This window comes from Hemicordylus capensis, chromosome 5 (assembly GCF_027244095.1).
Source record: "Hemicordylus capensis ecotype Gifberg chromosome 5, rHemCap1.1.pri, whole genome shotgun sequence".
NCBI classification, from domain to species: domain Eukaryota; kingdom Metazoa; phylum Chordata; class Lepidosauria; order Squamata; family Cordylidae; genus Hemicordylus; species Hemicordylus capensis.
This window is the reverse complement of record NC_069661.1, coordinates 71,840,931-71,862,445: the sequence shown is the minus strand read 5'-3', so window position 1 is coordinate 71,862,445 and position 21,515 is coordinate 71,840,931. Positions and strand designations below refer to the sequence as shown.

The 21,515-nt window shown below is 43.4% G+C and overlaps 1 protein-coding gene across 2 annotated transcripts in view; it reads left to right on the top strand.

The window, feature by feature from the left end:
• NPY1R (neuropeptide Y receptor Y1) overlaps positions 1-18,772 on the top strand; it is a 30,769-nt gene extending 11,997 nt beyond the window's left edge. For both annotated transcript variants that reach the window (XM_053258185.1, XM_053258187.1), the window contains exons 2-3: positions 13,659-14,518; positions 15,090-18,772. In XM_053258185.1, the coding sequence (XP_053114160.1) occupies positions 13,823-14,518; positions 15,090-15,539 (1,146 nt within the window). In that variant the 5' untranslated portion in view covers positions 13,659-13,822 and the 3' untranslated portion in view covers positions 15,540-18,772. The remainder of the gene's footprint in view (positions 1-13,658; positions 14,519-15,089) is intronic.
• The last annotated feature ends 2,743 nt before the right edge of the window (positions 18,773-21,515 follow it).

The window sequence follows — 21,515 nt, the reverse complement described above, 5'->3', positions numbered from 1 at the left end:
AGTTCAGAAACTTCAGTTAGTTCAAAATGCAGCAGCCAGATTGGTCTCTGGGGGAACCCAGAGAAACCATATCATGCCTGTTTTGAAACAGTTGTACTGGCTGCCGATACGTTTCCAGGCAAAATACAAAGTGCTGGTTATTACCTTTAAAGCTCTGAATGGCTTAGGTCTGAGTTATCTTAGAAAGTGCCTTCTTCTGCACGATCCCCACTGCAAGTTAAGGTCATCTGAGGCGGTCCGTCTTCAGTTACCACCAATAGGTCTGGTGGTGACTCAGAGGCGGGCCTTCTCTGTAGCTGCTGCTTGGCTATGGAATGCACTCCCAGCAGAAATCCGTAATCTGAGTAATCCGTGGGTAACGAGGTCCTCCTGTATATCAGAACTTGGAGCCAATCACAGACAAGCTGAGCCAGCAAGTTCCAAAGATGACTGATACCCGTCTGGGTTTAAGCCCATTAGAAGCATGTACTGCTGCCTAGTGGGATCATGGATTGTGCTGGTAAACTCACTGTTAAAATTGACACTATATGCAAGGTCTTAGAAGAGGGGGAAATTCCACACAAGGTCAGAGCAAATGTGGGTCAGTTAGTTGCTGGACTGGGTTTCTATTGAAATTCAGGGCGGTTTTCCCCTCCTCTGCCTCTTTGTAAACTGTCCAAAAGCCACTATCTCATCAGACCTGTATATAAACTATGTATTTAGCATACAACAGTGTGCTTGGTTGTGTCCATTTTGAGTGCTGTGAATAAATATTGATTTGCTCTTTGTCTGCTTTAAGTCCCTCTTTAATTTTTAATTCTCTTCATTTTGTTCCTCTCTCCTCAATGGTTGCCCTTTCCCTGCTAGACATCAATTCTGACTGAGATTAAAGCCTTCAGGAGAGTTTATTTGTGGCGGCCCCCCTACTGCTCCTTCAGGGGCCAGCAAGAATATTAACGAGGGAAGCAGTTTGCTTGCAAAAGGCTTCCCAACCACTTTGCTCCCGTGTGTCTGTGCTTTTTCTTCTGCTATTCCGATAGCTGAAAAGCTTTACCAAAAGGAAGCAAAGGACAACAAGAGGGCATTGAGGTAAAAATCAGAAGTTCAAAAGCGAATCCCCAACAACAAAGCATGTACAACTGAAATTATAGCTATACAGAGCACACATTTTTCTTTAGGGCCTGCATAACTGGTTGCTTCCCTAGCCAAACAAAGCCCATCGGCCATGTTTTTGTGGACCCAGGAAGGCAACCCCCTGGTGGGCCATCAGTGAACTATTGCAAATTGGCCTTTGCATGTGTTTGGTCACAAGTTATCTTAACTCCTCCCAGTCAGAATCAGTATGAAAAACAATTGCAACTCAGTTTTGTCAGTACAAAGCCAGCTTAGTCATAAGTAGGCCAAAGGCTCCTCCTCAGGCAGTGAATATGGAGCACAAGTTGTCCTAAATGTGTTCCCTGGGCTCTTGCAGAAGTGGAGAGAGGGAGGAGAGTGTGCCTCCAGGATAGCAGAGGCATGTACCTTGTTGCAGACTTCCTAGACCCATCCTTTTCCAGTGAAAGTGCCCCCTGTGTTGCATGCATGCTCACGCATGCACATACTCCAACTCACCACCTCCGCCCATCCATGGCTGATGGAAGGAGGATGTGCAGAGTCAGGTGAGCGGGGGTGTGCACCACCTGCCTTCAGTCACTTGCCCTCTGTCCATCATACTTCCATCGGTCACACTCCCAGCCGATGGAAATATGATGGGCAGAGCTGAGTGGGCACCCCTACTCGCTCAACTCTGGCATTCAACAGGAGTGGGGGGAGTTGTTGGTGGCTCCTGTGGGAGCCCCAGCTAGGGGAATGGGGGAGTTCGCCAGCTTCTCCCAGAGGCTCCCAGATGCAGGGCACAATGGGTTCTTTGAACCTTTACATCTTATTACAGCTCTGCCCCTGTTTCTAAGGTGGTGCTTCTCTAGAGCAAATACTTAGCAAACCTTCTCCACAGGTGGTTGTGTTGCTGGGAAACACCTCCAAGATGGCATCAGGCACATGCCTTACATCCAGGCTTCTTAAGTGGTTGCTGTGGGCGAAACCCTCTTGGAGGCACTTCCTGCCGCTTCCAAATCCTGGATTATCTAACAGAATACACATTAATTTAGGCCCTTTTTTGGCCTCAGGTGGTAAAAAACCAAAGGCCAGTCTTGTGGAATCGTTTTTTTCATCAGCAATACTGCTGTTCTCAGACACTTGTAACTCAAATGGCTATGAATGATATCAGGGGTGATCCAAGGTATTGCAGTGCCTGAGGCAAGGTCCCACCATGCCTTTGGTAGGGGTCAGCCCACTTCCAAAACTGACCATTTCAAGCTTTGGAAGTGGGGCAGGGGCCAGGGAGGAGGGAAGGTTTCCAGCAGCCTCCCCTTCTGTCCTTGTGCAAGCAGCAGAGGAGCGGCGCTCCTTGCAAAGCTCATAAAGGACAGGTTGGCCCCAAGAGCTGCTCCAATGGTGGTAGCAAGGACATCTCGCTGTCCTGATAGTGTCTCAGCAATCTGCCACCTGAGGTGACTGCCTCACCTCACCTCATGAAGAGACCACCCCAAATGACATTTTGTTTGCTTTCCATTCTGCCTGAGGAAGAGTTCTGTAAAACTTGGAATGTTTACATTCTCTCACACCAACCTAACTTTGTTAAACGAAACATATTATTTTACTTGGGCAGAGCCAGGTGAACCACCAGCGGCTGTGCACCACTGGTGCCCATCCTAGGCATGTTTACCAATAAGTCCCACTGAACTTAGTGGGGTGTATTTCTAAGTAGACATAGAGTTGACAGCACTCCAGCAGTGCTGTCAAAAATATTGGGAGTTTCCAGGAATCCACATTGGGAGTTTCCAGGATTGGGAGTTTCTAGGAATCCACATCTATCTCAGTGAATGTTGAATGCAATCCTGGAAAACTTAATGGCATGATGTTATGAAAACAATTGGGGGGGGGGGACATCCAGGATAGGGATGTGCCAAAATGCAATTCAGCGACCAAATCATGGGGACATCCCTTTAAAAATGAGGGCTTACACAGCCCCTTTAAAGTGGAGGAGAGCAAGTCCATACCTGCTCCTCCTCCGATCCCTGCCACTGCCGTAATTCTGGTGCTTTCCCCAGCTATGCCCGTGAGCCAGTGGGGTGTCTTCCAGCTGTCCTTGTGTGATGCTGGCATGCACATGACCTCTGTGCATGCGCAGAGGTTATTTGCATGGCCAGCAACCATGCCAGCACCACACACATAGGCAGCTGAGAGACATCCCACCAGCATGTGGGCATAGCTGGGGGAATGTGCAGAGATTAAAGCAATGGCGGCAATTGAGGAGTAGCAGTTATGGACCTACTCTCCTCCACTTTAAAGGGACTGTGTAAGCCCTCATTTTTAAAGGGATGTGCCTGCAATTTGGTTGCTGAATTATGTTTCAAGCACATCCCTAGTCCAGGAATAACTTAAATTAGAGTTAAGTAAAGTGTGCTGTTGAGTCGGTGTTGACTCCTGGCGACCACAGAGCCATGTGGTTTTCTTTGGCAGAATACAGGAGGGGTTTATCATTGCCATTTCAGCATCTTCCTATATCGCTGCTGCCCAATATCGGTGTTTCCCATAGTCTAGGAAACATACCAGTGGGGATTTGAACCAGCAACCTCTGGCTTGCTAGTCAAGTCATTTCCTCACTGCGCCATTAGGTGGCTCTCTAAATTGGCAACCCTACATTCACAGGATTGTGCTATAAGATACTACTCCCTTCAACCTGATTATTGCAGCACTCAAAATGTAGTTCAAGAGAACTATTGGCCACTGCATTTTGAAAAGTTGATTGTAATGCAAGGCAAGCCTCTTGTTATCCTTAGTTGATCTTAATAGTGAGCACCATTACAGGGAAGGATAAGAAACTAACATTTCTTACACTCTTAAATATGTTAATTTTTCTTCTTCCAAATTACAAAGTACAAGTAAAATGAGCACAGAAATATATCACTCATTATCCAGTATCTAATGCCAAAGGGGATTTCTATAAACAATATTAAACAATACCGTATATAAGTATCTTTGTTATATTGATTACAATGTATCCAGCAAAAGGCATCTATTATAATAAAACACCTACAAATTAATTTAAAACATTTAAGCCTATGTTCCCCCCCCCCCCCCGGTCCCTCCTCGAAATGAAAAAACCATATAAGAAATCATTAAAGGCCCAAAAAATACTGGCCACAAAGGAATAAATTGATTGCTTCTTCCAAACCAAAGAACCAAGCCGCTTTTGGGTGTCTAATTTCGCAATCCATGGTGAGGCCTCTTCCCACTTCTTCCTCAGTTATCTCTGCTGGGATGTGGGAGCGTCATTTCTACGTGCTATACAGGCAGGCAGGTTCCTCCACGGCTCCCCTAGATCTCGAAGCAAATCATCTGCCTTGCTGGAATCCTGTCACCTGCTCTGAAATTGTGGGATTAGTTAAACAATTTAAGACGGGTAAGGCTCCAGGATCTGATTTGATTACAATCGAGGCCATTCGCACTAACTTGGACTGGTAGGCCCCTATATTAGCCTCCCTTTTTACTGACATGGGTTCTACTGCCAATGTCTCTAATGATTGAGGTGTCGCTATAATCACACCCATTTATAAGAAAGGCAAAAGAGATGATCCAGGAAATTGCCGACTGATTAGTTTCCTGAATATTATAAGTAAGTTATACGCCAAACACCTTTTTGTCAAAGTTTTGGATTGACTCGGTCTCAATAACATTCTGGTGCCTGAGCAGGCAGGCTTCCGAGAGGGCTGCTCCCGCATTGAGCAAGCCTTTTATTTTATATCATTTAGTTGAAAAATAGACACACGGCTCAAAGACTGCTCTTCATGCTGCTTTTATCAATCTTAAAGCAGCATTCGATCTTATCTCCAGGGACCGACTCTGGTTAAAATTGAGGGATTCCTCAATAGACAAACGCCTACTGCTCTTAATTTATAAACTCCATGTAGACACCCCTTTGAGGGTTCATTGCAGTGCCAGAGGCCACCTGTCAGCTGAAATCCCCACTCAAACAGGCATTAGACAAGGGTGCATTTTGCCTGATTTTATTCAACTATTATATTAACTTCCTGGTTTCCTGGTTAAATGATCCTAATTTACATCGACCTACATCTGCTGAGGGTTGGGCTGCATGCCATTTAATTTGACTGTTTTAGGAGTTGTAGCAGTAAGTGTGTCAGCTTCGTCATTGAGACTGGGCAATGTGTTTGGGTCTGCCTGGAGACGGGGAGACAGGGGCCGCCTTCATTGAATGTGGGGCAGCTATTCCGGTGGTGGTGGGGAATAGGAGAAGTAATGTTGGCAGGTCAACAGGCCGTTCCAAGGGAAGGGTAGTCAGAAATTTAATAGCTGTCTCCCCTTCCGGCTGTCCTGCCAGCTCTTTGACCTCGGGAAGCATTGCCAACAACCCATATAGCCTTACCTTGCTCCTCTGCAATGCCAGGTCGGTCCAAAATAAGCCAGAGCTCATCCAAGATTTGATTATGGATGAAGGGGCCGACCTGGTATGTATTACTGAGATGTGGTTGGGGGAAGCTAGTGGTCCAGTTTGGTCCCAGCTTCTCCCTCCAGGATATTCTGTAGAGGAGCAGGTGAGGGGACGTGGGCGGGGAGGTGGAGTGGCTGTGATCTATAAGGATGACATTTTCCTTTCCAGGGTCCCTGTTAGGGTATCGGACCATATTGAATGTGTGCACTTGAATTTGGGGACCAGGGATAGATTGGGACTTCTGTTGGTGTACCGATCGCCCCGCTGCCCAACTGAGTCCCTTACTGAGCTCACGAACTTGGTCTCTGGACTTGTGACGGAGTCTCACAGACTTTTGGTGCTGGGGGACTTCAATGTTCATTTTGGGACCAATTTGTCTGGGGCAGCTCAGGAGTTCATAGCAGCCATGACAACTATGAGCCTGTCCCAAGTGGTGTCTGGACCAACGCACACTGCAGGTCACACACTTGATTTGGTCTTTTACTCCGATCCGGGTGGTGTTCCGTGGGTGGGGATTCCTGTGATTTCCCCATTGTCATGGACAGACCACCATCTGGTTAAGGTTGGGATTACAACCACTTCAAACCACCTCCGCGGGGACGAGGGGCCTATTAGAATGGTTTGCCCGAAGAGGTTATTGGATTCAATAAAGAGGTTATTGGATTTGACTAGATCAATTTCAGTTTGTGACTCCTGAGGAAGTGGACAAGCTGCTTGGATTGGTGAGGCCTACCACTTGTTCTCGTGACCCTTGTCCAACATGGCTTATTCTATCTAGTAGGGAGGCTGTTGTAGGTAGCCTGGTAGAAATCATACATGCTTCTCTGAGGGAGGGCAGGATGCCTACTTATGTTAAGGAGGCAATTATTAGACCTCTTCTAAGGAAGCCTGCATTAGATCCCTCAGAGCTGAGCAATTATAGGCCTGTCTCCAACCTCCCGTGGCTGGGCAAGGTAATTGAGAGGGTGGTGGCCTCTCAGCTCCAGACTGTCTTGGAGGAAACTGATTATCTAGACCCATTTCAAACTGGTTTTCAGGCGGGCTATGGGGTGGAGACTGCCTTGGTTGGCCTGATGGATGATGTCCAATTGGCAATTGACAGAGGAAGTGTGACTCTGTTGGTCCTTTTGGACCTCTCGGCAGCTTTCGATACTATCGACCATAGTATCCTTTTGGAACGTCTGAGGGGGTTGGGGGTGGGAGGCACTGTTTTACTGTCGTTCCGCTCCTACGTCTTGGACAGATTCCAGATGGTGTCGATTGGAGATTGTTGCTCTTCAAAATCTGAGCTTAAGTGTGGTGTCGCTCAAGGCTCCATACTCTCTCCAATGCTTTTTAACATCTACATTAAACTGCTGGTAGAGATCAGGGGATTTGAAGCTTGGTGTTATCAGTATGCTGATGACACCCAGATCTACTTCTCCATGTCAACTTCTTCAGGAGATGGCATATCCTCCCTAAATGCTTGCCTGGAAGCAGTAATGGGCTGGATGAGGGAGAATAAACTGAAGCTGAATCTAGATAAGACGGAGGTACTTATTGTGCGGGGTCAGAACTCTAGAGACGATTTTGATCTACCTTTTCTGGATGGGGTCACACTTCCCCATAAGGAACAGGTCCGCAGTCTGGGAGTACTCCTGGATCCACACCTCTCCTTGGTTTCTCAGGTTGAGGTGGTGGCCGGAGTGCTTTCTATCAGCTTTAGCTGATACACCAGCTGCGCCCATTTCTCGAGATCAATGACTTCAAAACAGTGGTACATTTGTTGATAACCTCCAGACTTGACTTCTGTAATGAGCTCTACGTGGGGCTGCCTTTGTACATAGTCTGGAAACATTAGTTGGTTCAGAACGCAGCAGCCAGGTTGGTCTCTGGGTCATCTCGGAGAGACCACGTTACTCCTTTACTGATGGAGTTACACTGGCTGCCAATAGGTTTCTGGGCAAAATACAAAGTGCTAGTTATAACTTATAAAGCCCTAAATGGCTTAGTTCCTGGGTATTTAAGAGAGCGTCTTCTTCGCTATGAACCCCACTGCCCATTGAGGTCGTCTGAGGAGGTCCGCCTCCAGTTACCGCCAACTTGTTTGGTGGTCACACAGAGACGGGCCTTCTTGGCTTCTGCCCCAAGATGGTGGAATGCGCTCCCTACTGAGTTACGATCCTCCCCATCTCTGGCTATTTTTTTTTAAAAAAATTGAAAACCCTTTTTTAAACCCAAGCCTTCTCAGGTTTTAAATTAAAAAATACTGTTTAAGGTTTTTAATTATTGTATTGTTTTAACTTTTATGTGTTGATACATGTTGAATTGTTTTATCTTTTATATGTGTTTTAATTGTTAGCTGCCCAGAGACATAAGTTTGGATGGGATATAAACTTAATAAATAAATAAATTAGTGAATAGACACCTCTCGATTCTTCTCTTTGCGGACGATATGGTTTTGCTGTCACAAACCCCAGTTGGGATGAAACAGGCGCTAAACGCATTAAGCACTTACTGCACTGATGAGACTCTGGAAGTAAATTTTGTAGAAATGAAGATAATGGTCTTCACCAGATGCCCTAAGGTCCATTTATGGCACATGAATGGCCATAAAATTGAACAAGTGAAAACTTTCAAATACCTTGCATCATTTTCCAATCTTCTGGTGGTCGAAGAGCCATCTTAAATTTATAACATCATCAAATTTTGATTGAAGCTGATTTTTCCCCAGGCTGGACTGGCCCTCCTAGCATTGTCAGATAGTTATACCATGAAATAGAAGGAGGCTTTAAAATCAAATTTTATGGGCTTTCCCAGGAAGAACTTATTAGGCGGGGATACAATCAAGCCGTTCGAGCAATTAGGCAGCGTGTTCTTGACATTGATTTGCAAGACAATATAGCTAAGCTGCCGAGCGGATTGTATATTATTTCTCGTTTACACAGTCAGACAGGTGCTATTGACTGGTTTGTTTTATCCAGACATCGAGTTCTTCCCAAGGACCTGGGATGACTGAATTTTATCATCAATACTGTTGGTTTTTATAGATATCGTCGCAAAATATAGGCTGTTCCCAGTAAAGCTACTTTTTGTAATTGGCTGATGAGATTTCTGTGGTCCCTATGGTGTTGAGGTGCTCTTCAAGTTGTTTTGGAATTGCACCTAGAGTGCCAGTTACCACTGGGATGATTTTGGTCTTTTTCTGCCACAGCCTTTCAATTTCAATTTGTAGATCTTTGTATTTTGTGGTTTTTTCTATTTCTTTTTCTTCTATTCTGCTATCCCCTGGTATTGCTATGTTGATTATTTTAACTTGTTTTTCATTATTATTATTATTATTATTATTATTATTATTATTATTATTATATTATTATTATTAATAATAGTAATAACAACAATAATAATTTTACATTTATATTCCGCTCTTCCTCCAAGGAGCCCAGAGTGGTGTACTACATACTTAAGTTTCTCCTCACAACAAACCTGTTAATTAGGTTAGGCTGAGAGAGAAGTGACTGGCCCAGAGTCACCCAGCAAGTATTATGGTTGAATGGGGATTTGAACTTGGGTCTCCCTGGTCCTAGTCCAGCACTCTAACCACTACACTACACTGGCTCAGGCAATCAACTCTTTAGTACTAGACCCGCCGAATATTTAAAGAACCTACCTATTGCAAAATTCAGGAGAGCTTTGACGCTAGCCTGCCTTAACGTACTTCCAACTGTGGTGCTAGAGGAGAGGTTAAAAAAAACTGCCATACTCAGCTTGCACTTGTCTCTGTGCCTCAGGTGACATAGAGACTACCACCCACGTGATCCTTTATTGTGCTTTTTATAAAGATGCCCATTTAAATTTTATTTCTCCTTTGCTAAAGAATTTTCCTGGTCACACTGATGATTTTTATTTGAATTATCCGCTGTCCACTTTTAAACAATGGGTTTCTGGCAGTGTGGCCAAGTTCTGTTATATTGTTTGTAAAATACACAAAGAATTTACCACCTAAATAAATTTTATCATAAAATGTTTATTTTATGCTGGTCAATGACCGATATAAAGGTTTTGATTGGATTCAAGCCTATGTTTGTGCTCATATGTTGAACACTTACTACTTTTACATGAAAACTGAGATATTTAGGATGCTGAATTCTGCAGTGTATGCAAACACCATCTATTCTGTGGTGTGATGGCAGAATCATGGAATCTAATCACATTCATTGAATATGATTCAATCTAATCATATTCATTGAATGCTATTTGCATATGGATAAAGCTGAAAGGCAAAGTATCATCACTCTGTCTTCACTATTGTTTGATGGGTCTCACATGATCTCATGTGAAGGGAGGAACCATAATTCAGTGATAAAGCACCTGCTTTGCATGCCAAAGAATCCAGAGTCAATCCCTGCTATCTCTGTCTTCTATCTCTAGCTCGCTTGTAGGGGGCTCAGCACAAAAATAATTTGTGTGTCCTGTATGATGTGAGTCAGTACTGAGTGGAGAGCCAGTCTTGTGGTTGCGAGCATGAATCTTCCCCTTAGCTAAGCAGGGTTTGCCTTAGTTTGCCTTTGGGTTTTGACTACTTGTGAACACTGCAAAATATTCCACTGGGTGGGGCCATAGCTCAAAGGTAGAGCTTTTGCTTCCATGCAGAAGGCCCCAGGTTCATTCCCTGGCATCTCCAGGATTGGGAAAGGCTTCCATATATGGCTGGGAAACCATGGAGAAGCCACTGCCAGAGCTCGGTGTGGGTAATACTGAGCTACATGGGCCAATGGTCTCATTCAGTATAAGGCAGCTTGGTATGTTTCTGTGTGATACTCTTCCAGCCCTGCTGGAACTAAAAGAGTCTTTTCTGATGTGCTGCAGTGTGGGGCCCCTCATAGGTGTGGGACCCTGGGTGATCAGCCTCTTCACCTCCCCTTCAGACAGTTCCATCTTGTCTCACCCTGGAGAGCCACTGCCAGTCAGTATAGACAATACTGCGCTAGATGCCCAATACTAATGGTGAGGCTGTTTCATATGTTCAGCTCTGATCTGACTGCTTGGTAGATGACTGATTCTATATAGGCCCTTCATTTGATTGGCAGAGGATACTGAGTATATACCTGTTCCTGAACCAGGCTTTTTAGGGATGGAGGCTAGAGAGCTGAGTCAGATAGAAGTGACAAGAAATGATGTTCTAAACTGTCTGGAAAAACGGAAAGCTAACAAATTACCAGGGCCAGATGGCATCATCCAAGAGTCCTCAAAGAACTCAAATGTGAAGTTGCCGACCTCCTTGCTAAAATATATAACTTATCCCTGAAATCAGGCTCTGTACTGGAGGACTGGAAAGTAGCAAATGTAACACCGATTTTCAAAAAAGGATCAAGTGGTGATCCGAGAAATTACAGGCTGGATAGCTTAACATCCTTTCCAGGCAAATTGATGGAAAACATCCTCAAGGACAAAATTGTAAAGCACGGAGAAGAACAGGTCCTGCTGGGAAACAACCAGCATGGCTTCTGCAAAAGTAAATCTTGCCTCACAAAACTTTTGGAGTTCTTTGAGAGTGTCAACAAGTGTGTGGATCAAGGTGATCCAGTTGACATAGTCTTCCTGGACTTCCAAAAAGCTTTCGACAAATTCCCTTATCAAAGACTCCTCAGAAAACATAGCAGTCATGGGATAAGGGTACAAGTACATGTGTGGATTGCTAACTGGTTGAAAGACAGGAAACAGAGGGTAGGTATAAATGGAGAGTTTTCACAATGGAGGGAAGTAAGAAGTGGGGTCCCCCAGGGATCTTTACTGGGACCGGTGCTTTTTCATTTATTCATAAATGATCTAGAAGTAGGGAAAAGCAGTGAGGTGGCCAAATTTTCAGATGATACCAAACTCTTTTGGGTAGTGAAAGTCAAAATGGATTGTGAGGAGCTCCAAAAGTATCTCTCCAAACTGGTGAGTGGGTGACAAAATGGCAAATGCGGTTCAATGTAGGCAAATGTAAAGTGATGCACATTGACATGAAAAACCCCAACTTCAACTATATGCTGATGGGATCTGAGCTGTCAGTGATTGACTAGGAAAGGGATCTTGGGGTCGTGGTGGACAGCTCGTTGAAAGTGTCAACTCAATGTGTGGAAGCTGTGAAAAATGGCAATTCCATGCTTGGGATCATTAGGAAGGGAATTGAAAATAAAACTGCTAATATTATAATGCCCTGATACAAAACTATGGTGCAGCCACACCTGGAGTACTGCATGAAATTCTGGTCACCACATCTAAAAAAGGACATTGTAGAACTGGAAAAGGTGCAGAAAAGGGCAACCAAAATGTTCAGAGGCCTAGAGCACTTTTCTTATGAGGCAAGGCTACAACACCTGGGGCTTTTTAGTTTAGAAAAAAGACGACTGCGGGGAGACATGATAGAAGTCTATAAAATCATGCATGGTGTGGAGAAAGTAGATAGAGAGAATTTCTTCTCCCTCTCACGTAACAATAGAACCAGGGGTCATCCCATGAATTTGATTGCCAGGAAATCTAGGACCAACAAACAGAAGTACTTTTTCACACAATGCGTGATCCACTTGTGGAACTCTCTGCCACAGGATGTGGTGACAGCCAACAACGTGGATGGCTTTAAGAGGGGTTAGGATGACTTCATGAAGGAAAGGTCTATCAATGGCTACTAGTCAGAGGGCTATAGGCCACCTCGAGCTTCAAAGGCAGGATGCCTCTGAGTACCAGTTGCAGGGGAGTGACAGCAGGAGGGAGGGCATGCCCTCAACTCCTGCCAGTAGGCTTCCAGTGGCATCAATATTTTTTGCTGTAAACCGCCTTGGGATTGCTTTAATGAAAGGCGGTATATAAATTTAACAATAAATAAATAAATAAATCTGGTGGGCCACTGTGTGGAACAGGATGCTGGACTAGATGGGCCTTGGGCCTAATCTAGCAGAGCTGTTCTTATGTTCTTATTTATTTGGAGCTTGGTCCTCTCATGGTGATTTGCATTACCATTTCAAAGTGAGTGACATAAGTATCAAAATTAAACCATGATGGCATTTTGCTGGCTTTCATTAAGTATTGAATTTCATCTTAAAATTGGTTTTAAATTGCTAGCATCTTGAAGGCTTCAGCTTGTTTTATTAAAAAAAACATAGAGGCTCTTCAAACGATTCATGTGAAGAACCTCTAGTAGGTTTGCGAGGAGAGCGGGCTTAGTCTGCTCTCCCTGCAGATGACCAGCCAGTCTGCTCTGGGCGGCTGCAGCAGACTCCCATATGACTGCCGGCTCCATCACAGAGCCAGTGGGAGCTCAGGAGTTTGGGGGCCGCGTGGCCCCTGGAAGCTCCAGCATGCCCTGCGCGAGCGCGCAGGGCATACTGGAGAGACCCCAAGCCGGGAGGCTGCTTTTAAGCCTCCTGACTGGGGGTCTACTCATGAGTAGCCGTGGTGTGGAGCTGCATCTCAGCTACTCACAATTTTAAAAACTGGGTTTGCGGAGTGCTCGCTCCGCAAACCCGGTTTAAGGGGAGGGGTAATTTGGCGGGTTAACCATATCCATAATCTTGGATTTGGATGTAGACCTTGTGCTATATATTAAAATATATAAAAGGTTCCCAAGTTGCAACAAACGTTTCATCTGAGTTGTTCTGCAAGTAAGTGGTGACCTTAGCCGTCGAAGCATACTCTCATATCTTTAGTAACCATTCGTCCACAGTCGGGATTATCTGTGACCATCAATTTGCGGCATAAAGGATCCTAGAAGCTGTGATCATGTATAAATATAGCTCAGTGTATTTAGTGGGAATAGAAGGTTTAGTCATGTTTCCCAAAAAAAGCTCTGGTGAGTAAGAAAAGTTTATATTTAAAATTTGTTGCATCTTAGTGTAATTTCCCCCCACCCACAAATTGTTGTGCCTTACTGCAAGTCCACCACATATGATAAAATGTCTCAAGGTGATTCTTGCATTCCCAACAGTCTCCTGACAAAACCCTTCCCTAACTGAGCACAATGGCATATTCCTGACAGTGAGGAGAAAAGAACGATCCATAAACCATGACTAAGAATGTCCTCTGAGTTAATGTTACAATATACATTTTTGCCATTTGCTGAAATCCAAATAAATAAATATATTTATGGTATTTTTTGCCTTTGCAGACTGTGCAAGATTATTAATGGCATGAAAATTTCTGCAGCAGCACTTGTTTGGAGCCTCTTGTTTGTGTAACAAGAAAAATTTGACCTATCAAATGTGCTTCTGAGAAACCGACTGCAGCTTCAGACTCTCACTCAGCGTGGTCTCAGATTGGGAAAAACCCAACATGAATACATCACTTCTCGCCTCAGCTGGAAACAATTCTATCCAGAATGTCTCTGAAGAGACTTCTGGACTTGTACACTTTGTGGATGAAGACTGTCGCGTGCCATTGGCAATGGTATTTACCTTGGCCTTGGCTTATGGAGCTGTTATCCTTCTTGGTGTTTCTGGAAACCTGGCCTTGATTATCATCATCTTAAAACAAAAGGAGATGCGCAATGTGACCAATATCCTCATTGTCAACCTTTCCTTTTCAGACCTCCTAATCACCATCATGTGTCTTCCCTTCACCTTCGTATACACTTTAATGGATCACTGGGTTTTTGGGGAGGCCATGTGCAAGCTGAATCCTTTTGTGCAGTGTGTCTCTGTCACAGTTTCAGTTTTCTCTCTGGTCCTCATTGCTATTGAACGTCATCAGTTGATTATCAACCCTCGTGGATGGAGGCCAAACAACAGACATGCCTATGTAGGGATTGTTGCTATCTGGATTCTGGCAGTGGCATCCTCCTTGCCTTTCCTAATGTATAATGTACTAACTGATGAACCTTTCACAAATATAACCATTGAGGAATACAAGGGAAAATACGTGTGCGTGGATGCATTTCCGCTGGAGACTATCAGGCTCTCGTATACCACAGTTCTCTTGGTGATACAGTACTTGGGGCCCCTATGCTTTATATTTATTTGCTACTTCAAGGTAAGCAAGAATCTGTTTTGTGATGTGTCCTACCTGTCCAGTCTCTCTTTGCTCTTTCCAGAGAAATATCTCCAGGTTACACAGCTTTGGTTACACCAGGGATCTTCACTATGTTTCAGGCAGGGGCCACTTTAGCAAATAAATAAATAAATAAATAAATAAATAAATAAATAAATAAATAAAAACCTTCAACGTGAGAGGCATTTTTCATTGTGCCAACCTTCGTATACTACTGTGCTTTTCTCAGTCCTTTACGAGAGATGGCGTCCTTTAAGAGCTCTGTGGGGAAAGTGCTGAGAAGGGCAACACTTCCCAGCACTCTGTGCACACCTTCCAAGATGGTCCAGGGCTCCATTTCCCTTAAAGGAGCTCCCCACTGGTGCTGGGCAGAGCACAGGACTGAATGGTGAGAATGGTTGCCTCCACATGGTGTCAGAGGGACTGTGCAGAGTATCCAACTTTGGCTGAAGCTTCACACAGGCCCAATAAACAATTAGGGGGCTGCATTTAGGGCCTTATAATGAGGAACACTGGGTTACACAGTTCTTGTTGCATTTTTGTTTCCCCACAGATATACATTCGCTTAAAAAGGAGGAACAACATGATGGACAAGATGAGAGACAATAAATACCGATCCACTGAAACCAAAAGGATCAACATCATGCTTATCTCCATTGTGGTTGCGTTTGCTGTCTGCTGGCTGCCTCTGGCCATCTTTAATACGATCTTTGACTGGAATCATGAAATCCTACCTGCTGCACATTGCAGCCATAATTTGTTGTTCTTGATCTGCCACCTCACGGCTATGATCTCGACCTGCGTGAACCCTATCTTCTATGGGTTTCTCAACAAGAACTTCCAAAGAGATTTGCAGGTTTTCTTTCGCTTCTGTGATTTCCACACTAGGGATGATGACTATGAGACAATAGCCATGTCCACAATGCACACGGACATTTCAAAGACCTCTTTGAAGCAAGCCAGCCCAATCACCTTTAAAAAAATCAGTGACAATGATGATTAAAAAAAATATAACCAACTTCCCAAACTCTTGTCTTGGGTGATGTAGTGCCATGGACAAGCACAACCTTTTAAGGAAATTAATATATCTTTCCCCCCACGAAAATATAAGGTATCACTTTAATTTCTCTGTGGTTGTTTTTTGCTGCCTGTAAAAAAGAAAGAAAGAAAAAACAGAGCAGTTCTATCTAATGTATAATATTAAAAATGTTGGACCTATTTTTTCCCCTTTTAAGCTTCCATCAAGTGCTTTTTAAAATATCTGTTTCTAGTCTGCATCAAAAGAATTCTGCACTAAGTTTTATTCATTGTATTTATTTCACTGGAATATATAAAGCTATCTATGAAATGTCATTGGAAATATATAAATCTATCTAGACAAAAGACCTACTGATTTCACTAAAGCCTTTAACATAAAATCTCTTCTTGTGCAGAATTAGGTCATTCTGATCAGACCAGCTGTTTTCATGTTAGAAAAATCCTATATGCCAGAAGCAACAGATTGTCTAGAAAGCATCACTCAGAAACATGCAAATTAAACTAAAAGAAATGGCTGTGTACCACAGAGTTCTTTAAATAGTTCAAATTTTTTTAAAAAAGATAAAATAAATGATAAACTTGAGACACAATCTAGTTACAGTTTGGTTTGTTAAGGCTGAAATCCTATTTGCAGGGAAGTAAATCCTATTGAATGTAGGAGAGAGACTTCTGAATAACAGTAGTTAGATTCAAATTGCATGTTCTGTAGATCTTGATAGGATGGCTACATGCTTTACACTCTCTTGTTGAACAGCAGGACTTAATGTATTTAACCTTGGCTGGATTTTTATATTTCAGTAATTCTGTTAATAGACATATCTAAAGATGAATTTTGGTAGAACTACAGCTTTACTTAACATGAGTGAGCATGTCCTAGTGCATAAGGCTGAATATACACAAGGCCAAAACATGTTTGATTGCCAATTAAAACTTATCAGGTTTCAATTTTGGAAACCTATATTTCATTGAGTTAATATTCAGGTTCATTCTTAACTGACTATCAGGTTTTTAAATAAATAACGCTCTTGGTGATACAATCAATATTAATTAATTCACTCCTATAATTGCCACACAAAGCCATGGTCTGTGTTCAGATTTCATTTGTAAAGGCAGCTTAGGCTAGCATATGGCTCCTAGTATACCTATTATGACTTCTGATTGATAAGTAACTTGTTTGTTGAAGGTTCTTCATTAGTCTTCTTCAGACAAAAATTGTCACTGGTTACAGCCAACTAATGAGAGTGCAGAGGAATCATGTCCATTAGCTATGCTCACCATGTCAATGAATCACAGGCTACATCCCTGGCTGTCCATAGATGGTTAGGTTTCAAAACTGGATAGGGGAACCTTCCCTGCATTCAGTGCTGACCTTTGCAGATAAATGCTACTACTACTATACTGCTATAGTACAGGGTTTCTTAACCTTGGGCCCCCAGATGTGGTTGGATTAGAACTCCCAGAATCCCCAGCCACAAAGGCCATGTCTGGGGATTCTAGAAGTTGTAGTCCAACAACATCTGGGAGCCCAAGGTTAAGGAGCCCTGCACTATAGTACTTATATACTGCTTGTCAACCAAAGTTCTCAAAGCGGTTTACATAGAAAAATAAATAATACATCAAGAAGATGGTCCCCTGTCCCCAAAGGGCTCATAATCAAAAAAGAAACATAAGGCAGATACCAGCAACAGCCACTGGAGGATACTGTGCTGGGGTTGGATAGGGCCAGTTGCTCTCCCCCTGCTAAGTATAAGAGAATCACCACTTTGAAAGATGCCTCTTTGCTTAGTTAGCAGGAGTTAGGGTTGAATGTGTGGGCATGTTGCCGTGGAGTGTGTAGCTAGTGGGTCAGTTTTGTCTGAAGACGGCTGCTGTACAGCAGTTCAAAGGTTCCACTATCCACAAAATCCCTGTTCAGGCATTATTGACACCAGGTACAGAGTGTACAGGACATCGGCAGAGACTAATAATGATATCTGGAGTAAAGGCAAATCCAGTGGGCATGGCTTAGGTGCACACTGGTGCAGGGGCATGGCTAGCTGGCATGCTCTTGTTAGCCCTTTGGTTGGCTACACTGGCTGATAGCCAGACTAATGAAGTATCAGTGCACTGGGAGAAGCACCAGTGGTTCTGAAGAGTTCCAGACTAACAATATTGGGGGGGGGGGGTGGTGGCTCTCATGTAGAGGTTGAAACCAGGATACTGGCTCTCATCTAGGGGCTGAATTTCATTGACCCCCTTTTGGGTGAGTGCTATCTGATGGCGCCTACCTGCCCCCCAGCTATTGAGTCACGGTGTCTGCTCGGCCCAAGTTACTTGGAGAGCAGCACTTGGCCAACTGGACTCCAGCAGAAGATGCTGTGTGTGCTTCTATAGTGCTGTGTTTCTGTGTATGCACTATAGTGCTATAGATAGCACTGTATCCGGCACACGCAGCATAAATAGACCACCCTGACCGCATACCCCTTTCAAAAACACCCACCTTAGAAGTGCTCTCCTTTCCCCTCACCCCCCCATCAGAGTTAGGGCTTGCATTTAAAAAACAAACAAACCCAAAGATGTCCTGGAGGGTGCAAGGCAGAACCAGGGGCAGATTGGCAGGAAGATGGTGGGGTGATGCTGGTAGTGGTGGGCAACAACGACAAGAGGGGCCTACTCTCCAAGACATCCCCACTGCTAATAGGATCCTATGGCGGTTTGGGGAAAAGCTTAAAAATTTGTTTAAAATTGCCCGCTTGCCCATTTCTTTTGTGGGTTGGGTGACAGGTTGCATCCATGATGTCCTACCACCCAACCCACTTTGGTGTTCCTAGAAGCTACCCATTAGGAACAATAGGGTCTTTCAAGTTTTCCCATTGTTCCCTAAGGCTGAAACACTCAAAACATTTCGCGTTTGTTTCCATGAAACAGCTAGCCCGACTGCCGTTTAATCGAAACATTTTAACAACTTTGCAATTAATTTCAGGCTCAAAACGAATCACAAAATCTGTTTTGTTTACATCCCTAATCCTGATGCTTGTTTGCACTAAAGTTTATTTTCTCTTTTATTTTATTTTTATTTTATTTTGTCATGTGGTGCCAAAAATGTTTAGTACAAGTAACATATCTCAAGATGCTGAATGCTTTCATATCTCAAGATGCTGAAATTTATATACCATGGATTTGCCAAGAAATAAATACCTAAGAGATGGAAATACTGTATTATATAGCTTTCCCCCAGTGCTTTGAAAAGTCTAAAACACAATTGTGCCTTGTGCAATATTTTAAATAATGCCATATAGAGCATGGGAAATGATGTATCCTTATGCTGACATCAGTTTGGGTATCACTTGATTTTGGTGTCTTTTCTGACTTTGATTTCTAAAGGCAGCAAAACAAATACAAATATGGACTCCTGGTTTCAACACTGCAGGTTTAAAACTGCATTTCTTCCATGTGGCATTCAAAAAAGGGACTCTAACAAATATTTGCTCTTCACTCTGCATATTACCCTATTTACCAAAGGCATTTGAATAAACACAGCTAGGGAGGAACTGGCAGCTTCACCTTCTCGATCACATTTACATTTCAAAGAACACTTTAGGCATATTGCTTTTCAGCAAAAAAAAAAAAGTTCTCAAAGTGGTTTGAATCGCTAAGGGATGGGGACAAAGGTATTATAAAAGTTGCATAGGAGTTTACACACAGATACAGACACAGACACAGACACACACCATTAAGAAGAGACCAGCATCAACTACTGAGAGGGATGCTATGATGAGATGAAGAGGCTTTTCTCTATTTAAATATAAGATAGTTTTCACTTTGAAAGGCGCTTCTTCCCCGAGTTAGCAGAGGTCAATCCCTTTTATGTTCCATTGATTTCAGTGGGGATGTTAGTACGTGTTTAAATCTCTCCTGTGGTGCTCAATGGGACTTAGATGTGCTTACCTTTTGAATGGAACATATATTTTTTCACAGAAACCACTTTGAAATCAAGTGTTCCAGAGAAATAAAATTATACCGTTGGGGCTAAATTATTTCCACGTTAATAAATTCGTGTTAGTGCAACTTTGCACTGTCGTTTTGAAATAATACCATTAGGATTGGTGGGGGGAGGGGATTCTGGCCTCCATGTTTCCGAAGCAATGCATCTGTACATTATGCTACTGAAGGTGACAGTGGGAAAAACATTTTTTTTAAAGAGGATATGAAAAAGTGGCAATGCTTTACCTGGAAAATTAGTTTAAACTTCCCTGACAGGCTCTAACTAAATGTGATGGCAGTAGGCCTACACATTAGAATGTGCACCTGCCACAAAGTTGCAAGTGAGGCGAGGATGTGATTTAAATGTAGCAAATGCAGCTGTCTTACACTGAGTCGGAACATTGGTCTATCAAATGCAATATTGTCTGCTTTGATTGGCAATGGCTTCCAGGGAGGTCTTTCCCATGACCTGCTACTAGAGTGGCCAGCTCTGTCTGAAGCTATTCCTGGACATTCTTCCCCCACCATTATTCTTCATAATATCAAGCTATCAGATTCTAGACCAATCGTGGAGGTTGGAAACCCTACTGATACCTAATCTTAACCCCCCCCCACACACACACAAAACACACTAGGGATGCCTCTGAACCTAGGATTTTCTGCAGGCAGGTCATGTCCTCAGACACAAAGCTGTGGCCAAGAAAAGAAAGTGTGGGTAGGGAAATGATGTAGCACCAAAAAGTCAAGACAAAAGAAGCTGTGTGTGGGTTCTTGGGGGCAGCGCCATCACAGCAGGAAGTTGCATCCAGCAGCAGAGAGTATTTATTTCAATATTTTATTTATTTTTACATTTCTATCATGCTCTTCCTCCAAGGAGCCCAGAGGGTTAAACATATGTTTAACCAAGTAAGGACCTGCTCTCCTCTTTTGTAAAGATCCTGCTCACCAATCCCCTCCCTGTGGCACCGAACCAGTTTGGAGCTGAACCAGTGCACAAACCTTGGTTCACATCCTTCGTGCACATCCCTAATTGTATGTTTGATGCAAATACTTTTACTAAGCATTACTAAGATACTAATTGTATTGGCCATAATTGTATGTTCGATACTATTATTTTAAACTGGTTTTAATTTTGTTTTAATGAGTTATTTGTTTTTTAATCTGTTTTTATATTGATGAACTGCCTAGAGCCATCTGGGTGAGGCAGTATAAAAATTTAATTAATAAATAAGTAAATATAAATAAAATCTTTCTGGGGATTATACCCCAAACCTATTGAAACTCATTAGTTAAAAATATAAATAAATCATTTATCAACATTATTCAGCACCTCTGGTAATTCCACCCCCCCTTCTTTTGTTTTCACTAAGCTATGGTCCCTTCCACAAGTGGAGGAGGAGCAGGTGGCAGTGCCTTTGCAGCTAGTCTGAATCATGGACTGGGCTACAGTAGAATCTGTTTGGATGGCATAGCCCAAAATGATGACTTTAGAACAACTCTTCCCTCCGATCTTGTCCCAGGCTGAGCAAGGATACCTGCTAAGGGAGGAATCCAAGAGCACACCAGACCTCAGAGAGTTCCAATCAGAACCGTGGCCACCACTGAGCAGAGAAACAAGAGCTGGGTCCTGTAACAAGGAATGAACGTTGCTCCAGTAGTACTTCTTACTGGACCAGTACAGTAACTTCTTGCAGCTGCGTGCTGGCTTTTTATAGCAGCTGCCCAGGCAGTGAATTGGGCACACCCCATTCTTAAAGGGGCTCTTTGTCCAATTTCATTATTTCTGCCTTGGTAATGCTTGGGCCTCTATTGAGACAGGCAACACTTCAGGGGACTTCCTCAAGTCTGAGGAAGAAGGCAGGGTTGTGTCCTCAGGTTGTGGCAGGGTGCTGGCTTAGGTTTCCTGCTATTCTTGGTATGGCGGATGCCAGTGGCATAGGATACTCTGGGGTCTGGATTACAGGTCACTCCCACACTG